General features: G+C 48.1%; 1 protein-coding gene across 8 annotated transcripts in view; it reads left to right on the top strand.

Moving 5' to 3' along the window:
• Positions 1-244: 244 nt before the first annotated feature.
• Positions 245-18,321, top strand: part of SLC28A3 (solute carrier family 28 member 3) — a 91,257-nt gene continuing 73,180 nt past the window's right edge. For 5 of the 8 annotated variants that reach the window (XR_016222280.1, XM_089315068.1, XM_089315057.1 and 2 more), the window contains exon 1: positions 245-659. Coding sequence is in view for 4 of the 8 variants with exons in the window: in XM_089315068.1 (XP_089171194.1) it covers positions 463-659 (197 nt within the window). In the remaining 4 variants the exon portion in view is untranslated. The remainder of the gene's footprint in view (positions 660-18,321) is intronic. The other 3 variants (XM_089315070.1, XM_089315074.1, XM_089315072.1) reach the window with 1 other exon arrangement.

Raw genomic sequence — 18,321 nt, 5'->3', positions numbered from 1 at the left:
ACTACACCACAGCGCCAGCCCCCACCCTTGATTTAAATGTCTGTCTTCAGCTCTGACTTTGCCCTAGCTCCGGCCTCAAATTGTTTTCTCCTTGGTATCTCCACTTATTGGTATCTCCGTTTGGATGGCCAATAGCATCTCCTGTCAGCAACACACAGGCAAAAAAAAAAAAAAAAAAAAAAAGGCAAGCTCTGGGGCCCGCCCCTGAAACGCGCCCTCCCCCCCTCCTCCTCCAATCAGCGTCTCAATTGTCAAAGCCAGAACTGTAGAACTAAGTCACTGCTCTCCGCTTCCAGCCACCTTCAGAACAGCAGTAACACCTTTCACAAAAGATTAACAAGTGCCATCACCCCTGGACTCCTCTCTGTCACGGGAAGCCTGGGAGACACCTCTGCAGCTCATTTCCAAGCAAAGAGTTTCCTCTCTCAGAATCTAGGAGCTCCTCTGGTTTATCCTTTGGGGATGTCCCCTAGGGTGGGACGATTGGGCGAGAGGGATGGAAACAAGCCAATCCTTTCACATAGACCTATCCACGCCCAGGCAGGTCTCCTCGTGTATAAAAGCCATCTGGCTGGGAGCTGGGAAGCGAGTCTGAAGCCTGGCTCTCCATCGGACGCATCGGACACCGGACGGCGCCGGGACCACCTGCGGCTTAAACGGTGGGTGCGTGGAGCAGTTTCCTTTCCTGAAAACAGGAAAGACGTGTTCGCTTGGCAATCCTGTTTCCTGTTTTCTGGAAGTGACTCAGCAATGCGATGCCTCCTGTTTGCATGTGTGTACCTCGCGGGCTGCCTGGTTTCGGGGGAACCCATGCACGCTGGGGCTCATTTCAACCAGCCTTGCCTGAAGGCGGAAAGCGACTGAGTGGTGACCGCGCGGTCCAGGCTCTGTGCGGGGCTTCCAAGCGTGTGAGCTCAGAGAGTGCTTGTAAGCGGGAGCGCTGGAGCTGCTGATGAAGCCTGGAACTTTCTTTCCTGCTCATTCTACACGGCTAACTTCCTCTCGGTGCAGTTCTTTCTACCTGTCTTCCTTGGAGGCCCTAACACCGTCCGACATCGCCGGGACTCTCCACGCCCTGCCCCACCCACACCACCCAACCGCTAATCTCCACCATTGCTTATCTCAGTAACCACGGCCACATTCTCTGTCTCCCAGCCCTGTTCTTTGTTGCCATTACCTTGGCACAGCCATCAAAATCATTGACCTGGACCCTCACAAATTCTCCCAATGCAGACCCCCGTCCGGGCTCTGCTCCCATCTGTTCGGCTGCACCCAAACCTTCCCAGTGGCTTCCCTGGGGCCTTAGAATGCGGATGCCCTAAGGGGAGCTTGTGCTTTGCAGCAGGGGCGGGTCCTACTCCTATCACTGGTTGAAATATCCAGGGGAAAAAATGCGTTTGTACTGAATATGTGAAGATGACTTTTTTCCCTTATCCTCATTCCCTAAACTATACAGGCATTTGTTTTTATTTTATTTGCAAAACAGAGAAACCAAGATTTCTCCATCCTCTGGTTCATTCCCCTAATGAATGCAACAGCCAGGGCTGGGCCAGGTTGAAACCAGGAGCCCAGAACTCAATCCGGGTCTCCCAGGTGGGTGGCAGGGACCCAGGTACTTGAACCATCACCTGCTGCCTTCCAGGAACCTGGAATCAGCAGTGGTGCCGGGACTTGACCCCAGGTATGAGGATACAGGATGAGATGCCCCAGGTGGCGTCTTATTGCTAAACAAAGTGCGTTTACATTGGGTTAGGTTCTCTCAACACTCTAGTGATGGTTTAAAGCATGTGGGAAGATGTGCGTAGGATATGTTGCAAATACTATGTCATTTTACCTAAGAGATTCCAGCATCTACACCTAAGAGGACTGTGCCCTGGAGCCGCCCCTCACCCTGCACCCCGAGCCGGGGATGAGTGTCGCTGCCGCTGGTCCAGACACGTTCTCAGCTCCTCGGGTCCAAGTTTCCTCCATATTCTCAGGGAATTAACATGAAAGCTCTGTTTGAAGGTTTTGCAATTTAATCCTTTTTAAAATGAGGTCCTGTCGCGTTTTCTTGGGCGTTTACACCTGCTCTGTAGCTTTCAGTTTAGCTCCAAGATGTTTTCGGTCAGTCACCCCACTTCAAGCTTTGATTTCGATTCCTACACATGCTTCTCGCTCATACAATGATGCTTCCAAAAGTGAGGGAAAACGAAATTAAAACAGGAGTTTATTTTGGTGCAAAAAAATTTGAAATCCACGCACATTATTTTCTGTAATATGCATTTCCATATTCCATAGTATGCAAGGATTTAAAATTTTCTGGAACCAAAATAAATTTATATTTTAAGCCCATTTTCCACAAACATTTTGAAGCACCTTCATATACCCAAAAATGAGATAATGGTGCAAATAGCTTGTACTTTTTTTTCACACATACTTTGCAAAATCTTTTTATATCCATTCTTATAGATGTGCCTCCTTCTTCTAACTGCTACTTGCTGTCTGATAGCATAAATGTGTAATAACCCACCATTTCTCCTATAAACTGTCCTTTTTATTTTTCTTTTATTAATACTATAAATGAACATATTTGGTTACGTGTGTTCAGGATTTGTGTTAGTATTTTTATAAGATAGATTCCTAGAAGTGAAATGTTGACTCATAGACATTGTATAGTTTTTTTTAATTTAATATATATTTGGGGCTGGCACTGCGGCGTAACGGGTAAGGCCGCCGCCTACAGTGCCGGCATCCCCTAAAGGCGCCTGTTCGATCTTAGCTGCTCCTCTTCTGATCCAGCTCTCTGCTAGGGCCCTGGAAAGCAGTAGAAGATGACCAAAGTGCTTGGGCCCCTGCACATGCATGGGAGACCCAGAGGAAGCTCCTGGCTCTTGGCTTCTGGCTCCAGATCGGCGCAGCTCTAGCCATTGTGGCCATTTGAGAGTGAACCAGCAGATGGAAGACCTCTCTCTCTTCTCTGCCTCTGCCTCTCTGTAACACTGCCTTTCAATAAAATAAGTCTTTAAAAAATTAATATGTATTTGAGAGGCAGAGTGACAAAGAACTCTCATTCTTCTGATTCATTCCCTAAGTGCCTGGCCACAGCCACCGCTGGGCCAGGCCAAAACTTGGGAGATCAGAAACCAATCCAAGTCTCGCAAGTACTTGGTTGTCAGGAATCCAAGTACTTGAGCCATCACACCTTACCCCTCAAGGTCTACGTTAGGAGCTGGAGCCGGGAATTGAACACCAGCACTCCTGTATCCAAGGTGTACCTCTTTTAAATGTGGTCAGTTTCTCAAGTCCGGTGGCCATAGCACAGTTCTAGAGCGGAAATGGCTTGCAGCGGGCACGGGGCCCAAGGTCTCCTGTTTATAACCGGAGATGAAAGAATGAGAGGGTAGGGCTGCAGCTGTGTGTTTGCAATCTCCCAGGGGTGTTGGTGTGGGCTGTGGCGCCCGGGGAGTGACGGCAGCTCCAGGAAGAGGCACCACGAGGGGTGGCCAGGGGCAGAGGAGTGTTCAAGGTCACAAGGTGGAGAAGCAGGGCCCAGAAGACCCAGCAAAGAGCAGCTGCATCATTAGTGCCAGGAGCCGCCCAGACCAAGCAGAACAAGACCTGAGCAAAGACACCCAGGAGTTGTTTTTTGTTTGTTTGTTGTTTTGTTTTTTTTGGTGGAGCAGGGTGTGAATTCAGCTCCTCTGAGGATGTGTTTGAGATTCTGACATGGAAACAATTACTGTGCCTTGGCGACTTACTCATAAGCCACCAAGGTTACGGCTCCGTGTGGAACAGCTACTGAGAGACTGGAGTCTGTTTGCTAATTCACAGCTTCTCCTGCGCCCCTCAGGGCAGGGGGAGCTGCAAGTCTGCCCCAGACCCGTTCAGATCTGGACTCCAAGGGTGTTTGCTGTGATTGGTCCTCCCCACCCCCTTGCGAAGGGCTTACGGCATCCAGCCTCCTTCACGTCCCACTCTGGTGGCCCATGCTCACCAGGACCAACCCCTCCAGGGCTGGGGGCGACTCTTCCCAGCAGACCTCGCTTGGCTGCACCACTTCTCTGACTGTCGGAGTGATCCTGGCTTCTGGTGGTCCCGCCTGGATGGCCCAACTTCCAGATGGTGTGAGAGCGATGCACTTCTGGGAGAGACTTCAGTCTTGCGTTGGCGTCTTGTCCCGGGCTAGCGCGGAGCAGTCTGATCCTCTCCTGCGATGCTGGGCAGTGGCAGGGAATGGGGTTCTTGCTCAGCCCCAGGGTCACAGTCAGGAGGGGAACAATGGAGGCTCAGTAGGGGGCGCTGTGCTGCTGAGCTCTGATGTCTAGCAGGTTTGGTGGGTTTTGTGCATTTTCAGCCCATTCAACTTCAAATGGGTTTACCAGGACATAAGCCCATCCCAGATCAAGCAGAGACTATGCTATTTTTGTGGGTCAAGAGAAAGGCGGCACGTCAGGGTGAGGTAGCGCTGGACACCAGAGGCTGCTTGGGCTTAAGTTTGGGTTTTACCTCTTAGAAGCCAAGGGATGTGGCCTAGTTACCCAAGCCTTGATTGTCTGAAAGGTAGACCATCACAGCACCCACCACGGGGTTGGTGTGATAATTAGATGAGATCACCTCTCGGGTGAGCCAAGAACAGAAAGTGCTCTTCCCTGATGGACAAGTTCAAGGGAGGCAGGGACTAACCCATCTGTGCTCTGTCACCTTGGCCGTGACCTGGGGACGAGGAGCCCCACAGCAGGCAGACCGTCGTGAGGGCTAAGGAGGTAATGGCATCGCACAGTGCCTGGCACACAGCACCACAGGCGTGCTTGCTGGTACTCACTGTTCTCTCCCCTGCCCCTGGCTGACCAGCATTGCGTGGTAGAGACTCTGCTTACTCGGAAGCGCAGTGGATCATCTTTGTGAGAATTATTCGAACACCTCTCTTTCCAGTTCTTTTTTTTTTGGACAGGCATTCAATAAGCTCATTGTTAAATGACCAAAGGGAGTTCTAGCCCACATTGGCGGAGAACTTACCTACTTGTCTGCAAGGTGCCAGCCTTGGAGGTAAAGGAGTACTATATCATTTTGCTGTGTTGTTTAATCCTCACAGCCACAGATACACCCATAAAAGGGGAAGTGAGGATGCAGATGAAATTAGGGGAGTGAGTTTCAGAATGCTCCTGCCTCCACGCCACGGCCATGTAGCTTGGGAAGACTTGGAGGCTGGGACCTTCGCACGCGTTGTCCTTCTGTTCTGTCCACTACCTTATTTTGGTTCCTTATACACAGAACGAGTTCACTGCTGCCTGTAAACCATTGAAGGATTTAGAGCTTCCCTCCAGCAGAAAGAAAGAAAGAAAGAAAGAAAGAAAGAAAGAAAGAAAGAGGAAAGAAAGAAGGAAAGAAAGAAAGAAAGAAAGAAAGAAAGAAAGAAAGAAAGAAAGAAAGAAAGAAAGAAAGAAAGAAAGAAAGAAGGAAAGAAAGGAAGGAAGGAAGGAAGGAAGGAAGGAAGGAAGAAAGAAAGAAAGAAAGAAGGAGGAAAGAAAGAAAGAAGGAAAGAAGGAAGGAAGGAAGGAAGGAAGGAAGGAAGGAAAGAAAGAAAGAAAGAAAGAAAGAAAGAAAGAAAGAAAGAAAGAAAGAAAGAAAGAAAGAAAGAAAGAAAGAAAATGTAGCCAAAGAGGGACGTGACACTTGTAAGCTGTAACCAGTGGGGCATTCCTGGGAAGCGGGGCGAGCCCAGCAGCCTGGCCTGTGGCACGGGGGCAGCCAGGAAAGCATCAGAGAGGAAGCCGCCCTAGAGGGAAGGTTCTGGAAGGGAGAGGAGGTTTGCCTGATGGACTGCACGTGGAGAACCAAATGGAGGCAAGAGTTGTGGGGGTGACGTCCCATGCACAGAAGCTGCAGGTGCAAAGCAGTGTGGGAAAGAATGATCCAGGGGCCACCAGAAGTTCTGTATGACAGACCAGATCCAAAATAGAACTGGGAGCGTGTGGGGGGGATTAGGTTCCAGCTTTAGCTCTGTGAAATTGGAGGAGCCTGCAGGACATAGAGGTAGAGATGTCCACCGCTCACTAGGTTAATCCTCCACCTGCAGCGCCGGCACTCCGGGTTCTAGTCCCCGTCGGGGTGCCAGATTCTGTCCCAGTTGCCCCTCTTCCAGGCCAGCTCTCTGCTGTGACCCAGGAGTGCAGTGGAGGATGGCCCAAGTCCTTGGGCCCTGCACCCCATGGGAGACCAGGAGAAGCACCTGGCTCCTGGCTTCGGATGGGCGTAGCTCCAGCCATGTTGGCATTTGGGGGGTGAACCAACGGAAGGAAGACCTTTCTCTCTGTCTGTCTCTCTCTTACTGTCTAACTCTGCCTGTCCAAAAAAAAAAAGAGAGAGAGAGAGAGAGAGAGATGTCCACCGGGCAGTTTCCAATACAGGGGCGGAGCACTTGTCCTCTGCAGGCCTGGCCTCTTTTGCATCCTTTTTGCATTGCCTCCTACCTTCCTTTTGGGTTCCTAGGGGGTTATCTGTCCTCAGGGAATATCAATGCTCAAGACCTGGTCTCTGGAAAAGCCTACGGACAAACATGTAAAACGTTTGGTTTCAGGGGAGTCCCTTCGTGGACCTTGGAAGAGAAATTCTGACTCTCACACTCCTGATAGGGTACGAGGAAGCTCTCAGGGACACTCACTCTCCAAAAGCGGGTAGAGGAAGCAGCTGCCGCTGCAGGTAACCGAGAAGGAGGGATCAGGGAGAGGAGGGTGAGTGAGACTGGAGTCACCGCACCAAGGCAGGGCCAGAGTTCAGCATCAGAAAAAGCACTGCCAAACCCAGGATCTGCTGATTTGCAATGATTGTTGTGACGTTAATGCATGCAGGGTCAGTGGCGTCATCAGGGCCCAAGGGCTGGGAAGTGATGAAGGGGATCGGCAAGCACAGCCTCCTCTCATTAAGGGCTTGATTAGACCTGAGGTCATTACTCACCCGCGCCTTGCAGAGTGATTGCTTCTGCCAGCTGTGAATAACCCATGGGTTAGTCAGCTGTTAGCACTGTCACTGCAGTACCAGTAAGGAAGTACTTAGGAAGGAAGGTTTATTTCAGCTCACGGTTGTGGAGATGCACAGTCTGAGATCTACGACTCCAGCGGCCTGGCCTCTCGAGAGGGTGGATCACCTGATGAGCCAGGAAGCAGAGAGAGGCAGGCAGCATGCTTGGTCCCCACGCACCTGCATCATGAGTCCACCATGAAGCCCCAGCTGAGTCACTTGACCCATCCGGTCCCTTCCCAAAGGCCCTCCCTCCACACACTGTAGTTGGACCAAGTACTCACCCTCTATCCACCGACTATCAACCATTAAAGGAAGACTTTGGGGAAACACGTTGCGTTCAAGCTATAACAACCAGCAGCCAATATTTATTTATACTGCTAACGTCCCTTTAAAACTCAGTGAGATTTGAGATTAGAATACTTTGAGGAGGGTAAAGTTGAGGAAATTTGAGAGTGGGGAAGAAAAACTAAAGGAACAGAGAGATAGTGTTATAATGAGAGTTAACAATTTTGTCCATGTGAATGAAATAGCTTAGTTTTTTAAGATTCATGTATTTATTTGAAAATCAGAGTGGCAGAAAGAGAAGGTCTGGGCCAAAGCCTGGAGCTAGGAACTCTCTTCGTCTTCCACACGGTTGGCAGGTACTTGAGCCATCTTCCACTGCCACCACTGCCTTCCCAGATTCTTTAACAGGAAGATGGATCAGAGGAAGAGCTGGACTCGAACAGGTATTCTGCTATGGGATGCCATCATCGGAAGCAGCAGCTTAATCCACCGCACCTCAATCCCACCCCATGGAATGTCTTTCTTAAACAGTGCATTGCTCTTCCCAGCATCTGCATCCTTCGTTTTCTGCAGTAGTGAAATCCGAAATTCATAAACATTTGAGGGGGAGAGTCATTTCACTTAGTAAGCCACATACAAATAAGGTCTCGCCCTTTTAGCAAAGACAGCAGAAAGGCATTTGGCTTAAGAGCTAACAGAGACCGGCGCCACAGCTCAATAGGCTAATCCTCCACCTGCAGCACCGGCACACCGGGTTCTAGCCCCGGTCGGGGCACCAGATTCTGTCCCGGTTGCCCCTCTTCCAGGCCAGCTCTCTGCTGTGGCCCGGGAGTGCAGTGGAGGATGGCCCAAGTGCTTGGGCCCTGCACCCCATGGGAGACCAGGAGGAAGCACCTGGCTCCTGCCTTCAGATGGGCGTAGCTCCGGCCACAGCGGCCATTGGAGGGTGAACCAACAGTAAAGGAAGACTTTTCTCTCTATCTCTCTCTCTCACTGTCCACTCTGCCTGTCAAAAAAAAAAAAAAAAAAAAAAAAAAAAAAGAAGCTAACAGAGAAAGAGTGCATTAACTTTAAAGGTACACATACCTTTAAATAATTACATGCACTGTACTACATGTGAGTAGGAAGCCCCTGTTTCAAACAGCCCCTACATGTGGAGGGTGATAAAAATGGCCTTGTGTCTTGCTTCCTGGAATCTGCACCTTCCGTAGAAGCTGATTCTTCTCTGAACCATAGGAAGGAATCTTATTTTTTTTTCCCCTGGGGCATCCAGGTTGCAGAGCCTTCGCAGAACTCCTGTGAATCCTTGCGTTGATGACTTTATAATTGTTTAAAAATATCCCTAGTCGTAAGACAGCAGCAGCTGTGTGCGAGTGCTGGTCTGAGTGCTTTCCACGCAGATCCACTCTGTCCTTCCAATGCAGAAGGAGAGGTTTCTTTTTTCCGTAGAGTAATATATAGCACACTTACATGATCTATCTTTGCCCTCGTGTGCACTAGAACCACAGAATGTCTTACTCCTATCTAGCTAGAACCTAGCACCTGTCAAACCACCTTTCCTGATCCCTCCCTCCCCACCTTCTGGTAACCACAATTGTAGTTTCAACTACTATGAGATCGCCTATATGTTTTTTCGTCTCTGCATATGCGTGAGATCATGGGACGTTTGACTTACATTGCTTAACCTCACAGCCTCTGTTCTATCCACTTTGTTGCTGGTAGCATGCTTTCATTCTTCTTATGGCTGAGTAGTATTCCGTTGTGTATCTGTGCCACGTTTTCTTTATCCACTCGCCAGTTGGTGGACACTTATTGTTTCCATTTCCTGAATATGGTGAGTAGTCTGACAACATGGGACTGCAGATGTCTCTGACAGATGGAAGAACCAAAAATAGTACACACAGATAAACAGTTCTGTCATCAAGTACCCTGTGGCCATGGAACCAGCCTTCCTTCTCTTGTGATGGGTAATCACTCATTAGTGCAAATTAATTTACATTCTTCCAGTTTGATTGGTAGCAAGCTTTGCTACAAAAGTTTATGGACAATGAATGAAAAAAATGTATTTTGATGCAAAAAAGGTTTTGAAATCCATGCATTTTTCCATTAGATGCATTTGTCAAAAAACTTTTTGAATAGCCTGCCCTTCATGGGCACAGATTTCAAAATGTGTCTTTTTCACATCATTTTCCACGGACTTTTTGCAATACCACGGCACATGAGTACCTATGTGTACTCTGATTTTTAGTTACAGCATGAACAGGGCCCTTCCCTGTTATTTGTGTCCAGTTTAAGAAATACTTATCCACGGCTCCTCTCTCCACCAAAACCCCTTCCTTGGTTGTTGTACTTGAAATCTCAGGAAGTGTATTCGGAGTTGCAAGGACTGATAGGGATCTGTCTAGAGAACAGGGTGTTTTGTTTGTTTGTTTTATTTTTAAGTGACACATAATATTGGGTGCCATGTGCTATTTTTATTTATGCATACACTATGCAATGTCTGATCATTAGAGAGAGCCCAGATTCTAATGCTCCAAGACAGGACCATGGAAGAAAATTCAGGTGAGACAGGAGAGACAAAGGTGTTTGGAGAGCGGGAATTCCCTGCTCTGCTTCCAAAGCTGCTCACTCCCTCCCTGTCCAGCCAAGGTTGTGCTAAGCATGGTCTCCACCCCCTCTGGAGATTCCCAGCCTTGGTCTGTGGGCTTGTGATCAGTCACACCGATTCAGAGTCAACAGAGAGAGAGGGGCAGGGCTGGGGATTGCGTTCTGACTCATAACTACCATAAACCGAGGGAGAGTTGCAGGGAAAGCCCAAAGCTGCCAAGCAGGGAGACACACATTTCACATACTGACACCAAGACTCTCCCCTGACGCTTCCATAACTCAAAGCAGCCCTGGACAGAGCCACGCCCATTTTACGGGCTGAGAATCCAGGTCCCGGATTTTACTTCCTGATGTCGAGAGTGTGGCAATAAGTGAGGAGCATTTTCACATTCAGTGAGCAGCTATAAATAATACCCAAGCTTGGGGCTGGACCGCCTACACTGGTCCTTATCAATCACTTACTATGCAAATAGGTGTTCGCGATGCATCAAGGAGCAAAAAAGCACCTGAGTTCAGGAAGCTCACGGTGGAGCAGTGGAGACAGGCAGTGAACAATGCCTTCCTCCAGGTGTGAGTGAGGCCTTCCCAACCCACCCAACCTGTCTTCCAGGCTTACAACAAGGAAGCTGAGGGTCAGACTTCCTACGTGACTTAACTCATATAGGCTACTGGTGGGAAAGCCTCAAACCTGGGTCCTGATGTCTTGATGTGTCTCTTGTCACCTCCCAGTGAGAGGTGACAATCCCATGGGCTGGACTGGGGTGCTGTGGGAGGAGAGGAAACAACATACAAACACACTGACTACATTATGACTACAGAAGATACAGAACTAATCAAGTGTTTGCAGTAGTAAGAGCTAACTTATTGAGCATTGGGTGTTTTGGGCCCCATCTCAACAACTGCACAGTGTTCATTAGATCCTAGGCAGACTCCAAGAGGCTGCATAAACAATTCAGAATCCCAACCCAGAAGTGGAGGGATTAGGGTTAGAACCGGACAGCCTGACTTAATGGACTCTTAAGACATAATGTATAGGGGCCGGCAATGGGTTAATGCCCTGGCCTGAAGCACCGGCATCCCATATGGGCACCAGTTCAAGACCCAGCTGCTCCACTTCCAATCCAGCTCTCTGCCAGGGCCTGGGAAAACAGTAGAAGATGGCCCAAGTGCTTGGGCCCCTGCACCCTTGTGGGAGACCCAGAGGAAGCTCCTGGCTCCTGCCTTTGGATTGGCACAGCTCTGGCCGTTGCGGCCAATTGGGGAGTGAACCAGCGGATGAAAGACCTCTCTCTCTCTCTCTCTCTCTCTCTCTGCCTCTCCTCTCTCTGTGTAACTCTGACTTTCAAATAAATCTTTAAAAAAACACATAACATATAAAACCAGATAATATCTACTTCATACTGTTGGATACCAGAAGCTTTGCTATCTGGTGCACTCCGGTAGAGGCGACTGCCAATGTGAATTAGGACTGGCCTGATGTTGATGTCTTCATTGTGTGACTTCACTACCCCTAGGTGCCAGTACCTGCTGCGACTTCAGCTTCACATGATGTCCACCAACTGTTCAACCAGTGGTTTATATAATGGCAGTTCCCAGGGCCTCCAGATTCTCCCATTCCTTTTCTGTGTGCTGCTGGCATGATTCTAGATGGTGTAGCGGCTCCTGGCCAACAGGAGTTATTTGGTTGTACTGAAATGCAATTCTTTGGGAACAATATAAATATTTTCCCCCCATTAGGTTTCTGACTAGAGTTTCCTTTTTCAATTTTTTTAGAAGGTTTGTTTATTTATTTGAAAGAGTTATAGAGAGGAAGAGGGAGAGGCAGAGAGAGAAAGAGAGAGAGGTCTTTCACCTGCTGGTTCACTCCCCAGATGTCTGTAACAGTCAGGAAAAAGGAACAGCTGGGCCTCTAACCAGCACCTATATGGGACGCCAGCTTTGCAGGCAACAGCTTAACCCTCCACACCACAATGCCGGGCCTAGAGTTTTAGGTTTTAAGAAGCACCATGGGCCGGTGCCGCGGCTCACTAGGCTAATCCTCCGCCTTGCAATGCCGGCACACTGGGTTCTAGTCCCGGTCGGGGCACCGGATTCTGTCCCGGTTGCCCCTCTTCCAGGCCAGCTCTCTGCTGTGGTCCGGGAGTGCAGTGGAGGATGGCCCAAGTGCTTGGGCCCTGCACCCCATGGGAGACCAGGAGAAGCACCTGGCTCCTGGCTTCGGATCAGTGTGGTGCGCCGGCTGCGGCGGTCATTGGAGGGTGAAGCAACAGCAAAGGAAAACCTTTCTCTCTGTCTCTCTCTCTCACTGTCCACTCTGCCTGTCAAAAAAAAAAAAAATAAATAAATAAATAAATAAAAAAGAATCACCATGGACTTACAAATTTTCATAGATTCCATATGTTTAATCCAGCTCACTCCTGCAACCTTTAGATCCAACCTCAGGCAGCTTTAGAAACTTCCTTGTTTCTAGCTTGAGAAGTCCTAGGTACAACCTATTGAGTTCCCGTGGAGGGGATGGTATTTAGGAGCTGAGATCTGAGCATTCAAACCCGCTCTCTGTGCTGCCTCCATGGCAACACAGGAGAGCCCAAGGTACACCACAGTGTCCTCAACTAGAGCTGGGTTGGTAAGAGGATTGAGTGACCTGGACGGCAACCACTGAGCAGCAAAGACCCAGCTGACGAGGAAGAACCATTCCAGGTCCAGTTCAGGTTCAAGTGAACACGCCCCGAGGTGGAAACGAAGCCCACAGGGCCTGGAAGATTTGCCAGCCAGGAAGAGAGAGTTAGAATGAGATGAGGTGAGGACCAGGTGTTCTGCCATGTTCCTCCAGGAGCAGAGAACAATGGCGCCAGTATCTCAGTTCACACAGCCTTTACAAGGGAGTGCTGGGAAATCAGATGTCTTCATACTTTGTATGAAGGCCTGAATGGAAGTTACCAGGAATGACTAGTTTTGACAAGGTCTTGAATCACGCTAGTGAACCATGCTGACACGAAAACTCTAGCTGAGACTTGGCTTCATGCACTTCTGATTGTTAAAATGTAGAACTAAGACACGGTCCTTTTGGGCTCATAAATTGTTTCTAGAACGATAGATGGACTAGAACAAAACCTATCAGTCCTACACTAGTGTTCCTTAACACTTCAGGTCCCAGATGTTCAACCACCTGGTTAAAGAGCCAAGACACTCCCCAAATCTTCCACTAAGGAGAAATAAAAGGGTATGAGTAAAATAAAAGAAATTAGTAAAGCTGGAAATGTTTGCTCAAAACGAGATCTGAAACATCTACTTTTTGAATTATAACAAATTTCAAGGACAAATTATGTCTGGGGTTTATCTTTAAGCTCTTTAAACTTAGTATCAGCAGTAAGTAACATTTTAATAATTCTTTATTTTTAAAGATTTATTTTGAAAGTCAGAGTTGGGGCTGGTACTGTGGAATAGTAGGCTAAGTACACTTGCGTTGGGATGCTGGGTTCTAGTCCCAGCTGCTCCTCTTCTGATCCAGCTCTCTGCTATGGCCTAGGAAAGCAGTAGAAGATGGCCCAAGTCCTTGGACCCCTGCCCCCACATGAGAGACCTAAGGAAGCTCCTGGCTCCTGGCTTTGGATCAGCCCAGCTCTGGCTAATGTGACCATTGGGAGAGTGAACCAGCAGATGGAGGACTTTCTCTCTGTCTCTCCCTCTCTTTGTCTGTAACTCTACCTCTCAAACAAACAAATAAAATCTTAAAAAAAAAAAAAAAGAAGAAGAAAGAAAGAAAGAAACTCAGAGCTAGAGAGAGAGAGAGGAAGAGAGAGAGATCTTCCATCCACAGGTTCACTCCTCAGATGCTTGCAACAGCCAGTGCTGGGCCAAACCAAAGCCAGGAGCCAGGAGCTTAATCCATGTCTCCCATGTGGGCAGCAGAGGTCCAAGCATTTGGGCCATTTTCTGCTGCCTATTCTAGACCATTAACGTGGAGCTGGATTGAAAGTGGAGCAGCCAGAACTGGAACTGGGGCCCATGTGGGATGCCGGCACTGCAGGCTTTACCCACTACACCGCAGTGTCAGCCCCAGTTTTAGTAATTCTGAGTCATATGAATTGACTCAGTGATGATAAGTGCTACTATTATGGAAATGTCATGTAAGGAGTAATCCCTTTCCCCAAAATCTGAATCCCCATCAGTAGCAGAATATTATATGTATGTTGTTAAATAAATCCATCCCAACTCTGAATTGAAACAGTAAAATTCCATGGATAGAATTTGTTCTTAGGAACAGAGGGAAATATAAGGATCATATATGGCTGAGACTTGAATATATATTGATCATTTCACTACCCACATATATAAATAAAATGTATGCATTTGCATATATGAATAATTCTGAAAGCATCTTTTTGTGACTTTTCATTTTGATATCATTTCAATCTTAGAGAAAAGTTGCAAGAACAATACCAAACTCCCGTAACAGATTCATGAGTCCTTGTAATCCACTGTGTCCTCTCTCATGCTCACAAGATTACATGGGAGTGGTTTTATTTGTACCATTATTGCTGGCACTACTTGGGAGTAAATTGTAGACCTCATACCTCCTTATTCCTAAATACTCTGATGGGTGTTTCCTAAGGACATTCTTTGACAGTAACCACGGTGCCGAGATCAAGAACTGGAAATTTAATATTGATGTATCTCTTTTGCCAATATTCAAACTTGATCAACTGTGCCTACAAGCATGTCGTTTGGTCCAGACATCACACAGAATAATGCATTGCATTTATTTTTCCTGCCTCTTTAGTATCCTGAAATCTGGAATGGGGTCTCTGCCTTACGAGTCTTTCATGACCTTCACACTTCCAAAGAATTCAGGCCGATTATTATTTTTTTTTTCTATTTATTTGTTTGAAAGACAGAGCTACTAGAGAGGCAGAGAGAGAGAGAGAGAGAGAGGTCTTTCATCTGCTGATTCACTCCCCAGATGGCCGCAATAACCAGAGTTGAGCCAATCCAAAGCCAGGAGCCAAGAGTTTCCTCCAGGCCTCCCACATGGATGCAGGGGTCCAACCATTGCTTTCCCAGACCATTAGCAAGGAGCTGGATCAGAAGTGGAGCAGCTGGGACTCGAACTGGCGTCCATATGGGATGCCTGCACCACACGTTGGAGCTTTAACCCCACTGCGCTACAGCACCAGCCTTAAGGCTAATTATTTTGTAAAACATTCCTCGATTGGATTTAATGTCTCCTTATGATGAGATTCAGACTATGCACTTTTGGAAGGAATAAAAAATGATGTTGCATCCTTCTTAGTGCTCATATCGGGAGGCACCTGATGCCATTGTCCCATTTTTGGTCATCACTTAGTTCAAGCAGTATCTGTCAGGTTTCCAAATTATAGTTTCGGGTACGCCATATCTTTGATTAATATGTAATCTGTGGGCAGAAAATCCATGCAAACATTTTTGCCATCAGATTTTTTCAACCACTAGTACAGTATCCGTACGCAGCTCCCACCATGATGGCTGCAAATTAGTGGAGAAAACATCTGAGAGTTCTCTTTTCCAAAGGTGGTGATATTTTACCCAGTTGGCAGCTGACCACCCAAAACCACCCACCTCACTCCCTGGTGAGCTGTGTTTGTCCTGTTTTCTTTTTTCTTTCTTTCTTTCTTTTTTTTTTTTTTTTTTTTTTTTTTTTGGACAGGCGGAGTTAGTGAGAGAGAGAGACAGAGAGAAAGGTCTTCCTTTTGCCATTGGTTCACCCTCCAATGGCCGCCGCGGCCGGCGCACCACGCTGATCCCTGATCCGATGGCAGGAGCCAGGTGCTTCTCCTGGTCTCCCATGGGGTGCAGGGCCCAAACACTTGGGCCATCCTCCACTGCACTCCCGGGCCACAGCAGAGAGCTGGCCTGGAAGAGGGGCAACCGGGACAGAATCCGGCGCCCCGACCGGGCCTAGAACCCAGGGTGCCGGCGCCACAGGCGGAGGATTAGTCAAGTGAGCTGCAGCGCCGGCCTATCCTGTTTTCTCATCCGTGAAAAGGACAAAGAATATTTGTCACAACAGAATGGCCATCTCGGTGGTGCTGAGCAAATGAAGCCTGAGGCGCTCAAACCTTGGGCAGTATTTGTGGAGACTGAAATCACACTGTAGTGTGTGATCAACCTGACCACTCCAGAGCCTCGCAGCTGGCACTGCTGTGTAAAGATGAGAACAGGTGACCATCTACACACAGACCTAGCCCAGCAAAACTGTCTATATCCATGCATGTGCCAGTTGTTTTCTCTGTACGTCGTAGATAGATGCTGATACTATTAGGAGGGAAGAATTCTTTTTTACATCAGGTAGTGTTTTGCTTTATTTATTTTTATTTATTTGAAACGCGGTGGGGAGAGAAAGATTGATCTCCCATTTGTTGGTTTACTCCTCAATTTGTTACAACAGCCAGGGCTGAGCCAGGCCAACACCAGGAGCCAGGAACTCCATCTGGGCCTCCCATGTGGGTGGCAGGGGTCCAAGCACTTGGGCCCTCCTCCACGGCCTTCCCAGGCACATTAGCAGAGAGTTGCATTGGAAGTGGAGCAGCCAGGACTCAAACCAGCACTTTCACATGGGATGCCTGATTCCCAAGCTGCAGCTTAAACTGCTGCACCTCAAGACCCCCAGCTTAGAAGGGAAGATTTTTTTGTGTCTGGAAATCTCACTTTGTCTGAACAGGCTTCTTGAATTGTCTTTGTTCATCCAAAAGTTCATGCTGTAACTTTGATTCTTTACTATCTCTCTTAACCTTCTCCAGTCAGGTGTCACACTAACACGCTTAACCTGATTGGGCCCAAGGAATTTCAGGGACATTAGGAACTTAACTGCAGAGGTAGCTGCTGGCCATTTTCCCTTAAAGCCTTGAGTGTTTTGATATTTGCTACATGATGCTAGACACTTTCCATGCAGCACTACATGTAACTCTCATGGCCTACCCAATGACAGGTGCAACTTATTGACCTAGTTCTTCAGGTAGCACCAGATGTTTATAGAGTTCATTGATAAATAACTTGCCTGAAGTTCCAGCTAGTCAGAGGTAAAGCTTAAACCAGAAGATACTTCGAGTCCAGAGCCTGCACTCTTTTTTTTTTTTAAGGATTTATTTATTTATTTGAAGGTCAGAGTTACACAGAGAGAGAAGGAGAGGCAGAGAGAGAGGTCTTCCACCTGCTGGTTCACTCCCCAATTGGCCACAATGGCCAGAGCTGCACCAATCTGAAGCCAGGAGCCAGAAGCCTCCTCCAGGTCTCCCATACCAGTGCAGGGGCCCCAGGACTTGGTCCATCTTCTGCTGCTTTCCCAGGCCATAGAAGAGAGCTGGATCAGAAGTGGAGCAGCCAGGACTCGAACCAGCACCCACATAGGATGCCAGCATTGCAAGTGGCAGCTTTACCCACTACGCCACAGCGCTGGCCCCAGAGCCTGCACTCTTAACTGCTGTATCACACTCATCTAAAACAAAGCCATAGAACATCCTTGACAGACCCTGGATTAGGGCACAAAACCTAAGGAGACATTCTCAGGTGCTGACCTTGCACTTGGCCCAGAGAGTGAGTCTCTTCTTAAATTTTGCACCCAAGCAAGCTCTTTGCTTACTATACCCTAGCCTCAGCCTGGTTCACCCAGAGAGCTGACCGGCTGCACTTTGGAACTCACACAGAATCCCTGGGACAATGAGAATGCAGGGATGTGAGCGTTCTTCCTTTCTTCAGTGGAGAAGCTCTTCTCGAGCAGACTTCAATCCAGACACTGGGGGAGAGCCCAGAGACAGAGGAATACAATCCCTGCCCATGGGAATCAGCTCTCCTTCCCATGGGAATCAGTGTGGCTGGCTTATACCTGTGCCTTAAGAGTCACTACAGGGTCTGGCCCTGTGGCGCAGCGGGGTTGAAGCCCTGGCCTGCAGCACTGGCATCCCATAGAGGTGCTGGTTGGAGTCCCAGCTGCTCCACTTCTGATCCAGCCCTCTGCTATGGCCTGAGAAAGCAGTAGAGGATGGCCCAAGCTTTTGGGTCCCTGTATCTACATGGAAGACCTGGAAGAAGCTCCTGGCTTTGGATCAGTACAGCTCTAGCCATTGTAGCCATTTAGGGATGGAAGATTCAATCTCTCTCAATCTCTCTCTCTCTCTCTCTCAAATAAATAAGTAAATCTTTAAAAAAAAAAAAAAAAAAGCTGCACACAGTGGGACTCGCATCTGCTGCTGCCCAATCCCCAGGCCAAGGTCTTTGCAAGGAACTGATGGACTGGCCAGTCTTTTGAGGATTTCCAAGTGCACAGATCCATTACACTCTGCTTTCTTGATAATCTTCAGATCTTTCCAGTCTAGAAATTGTTTCCATATCACTTTCTTGTGATTGGCTTTCCCAGTGAACATCTTGGGTTCCAACCTAGTGCTTTTTTTT

The sequence above is a fragment of the Oryctolagus cuniculus genome, chromosome 1 (assembly GCF_051225735.1).
Source record: "Oryctolagus cuniculus isolate XC-2025 breed Fujian yellow rabbit chromosome 1, ASM5122573v1, whole genome shotgun sequence".
NCBI classification, from domain to species: domain Eukaryota; kingdom Metazoa; phylum Chordata; class Mammalia; order Lagomorpha; family Leporidae; genus Oryctolagus; species Oryctolagus cuniculus.
The sequence above is the reverse complement of the archived record's forward strand: the minus strand, read 5'-3'. Positions and strand labels throughout refer to the sequence as shown.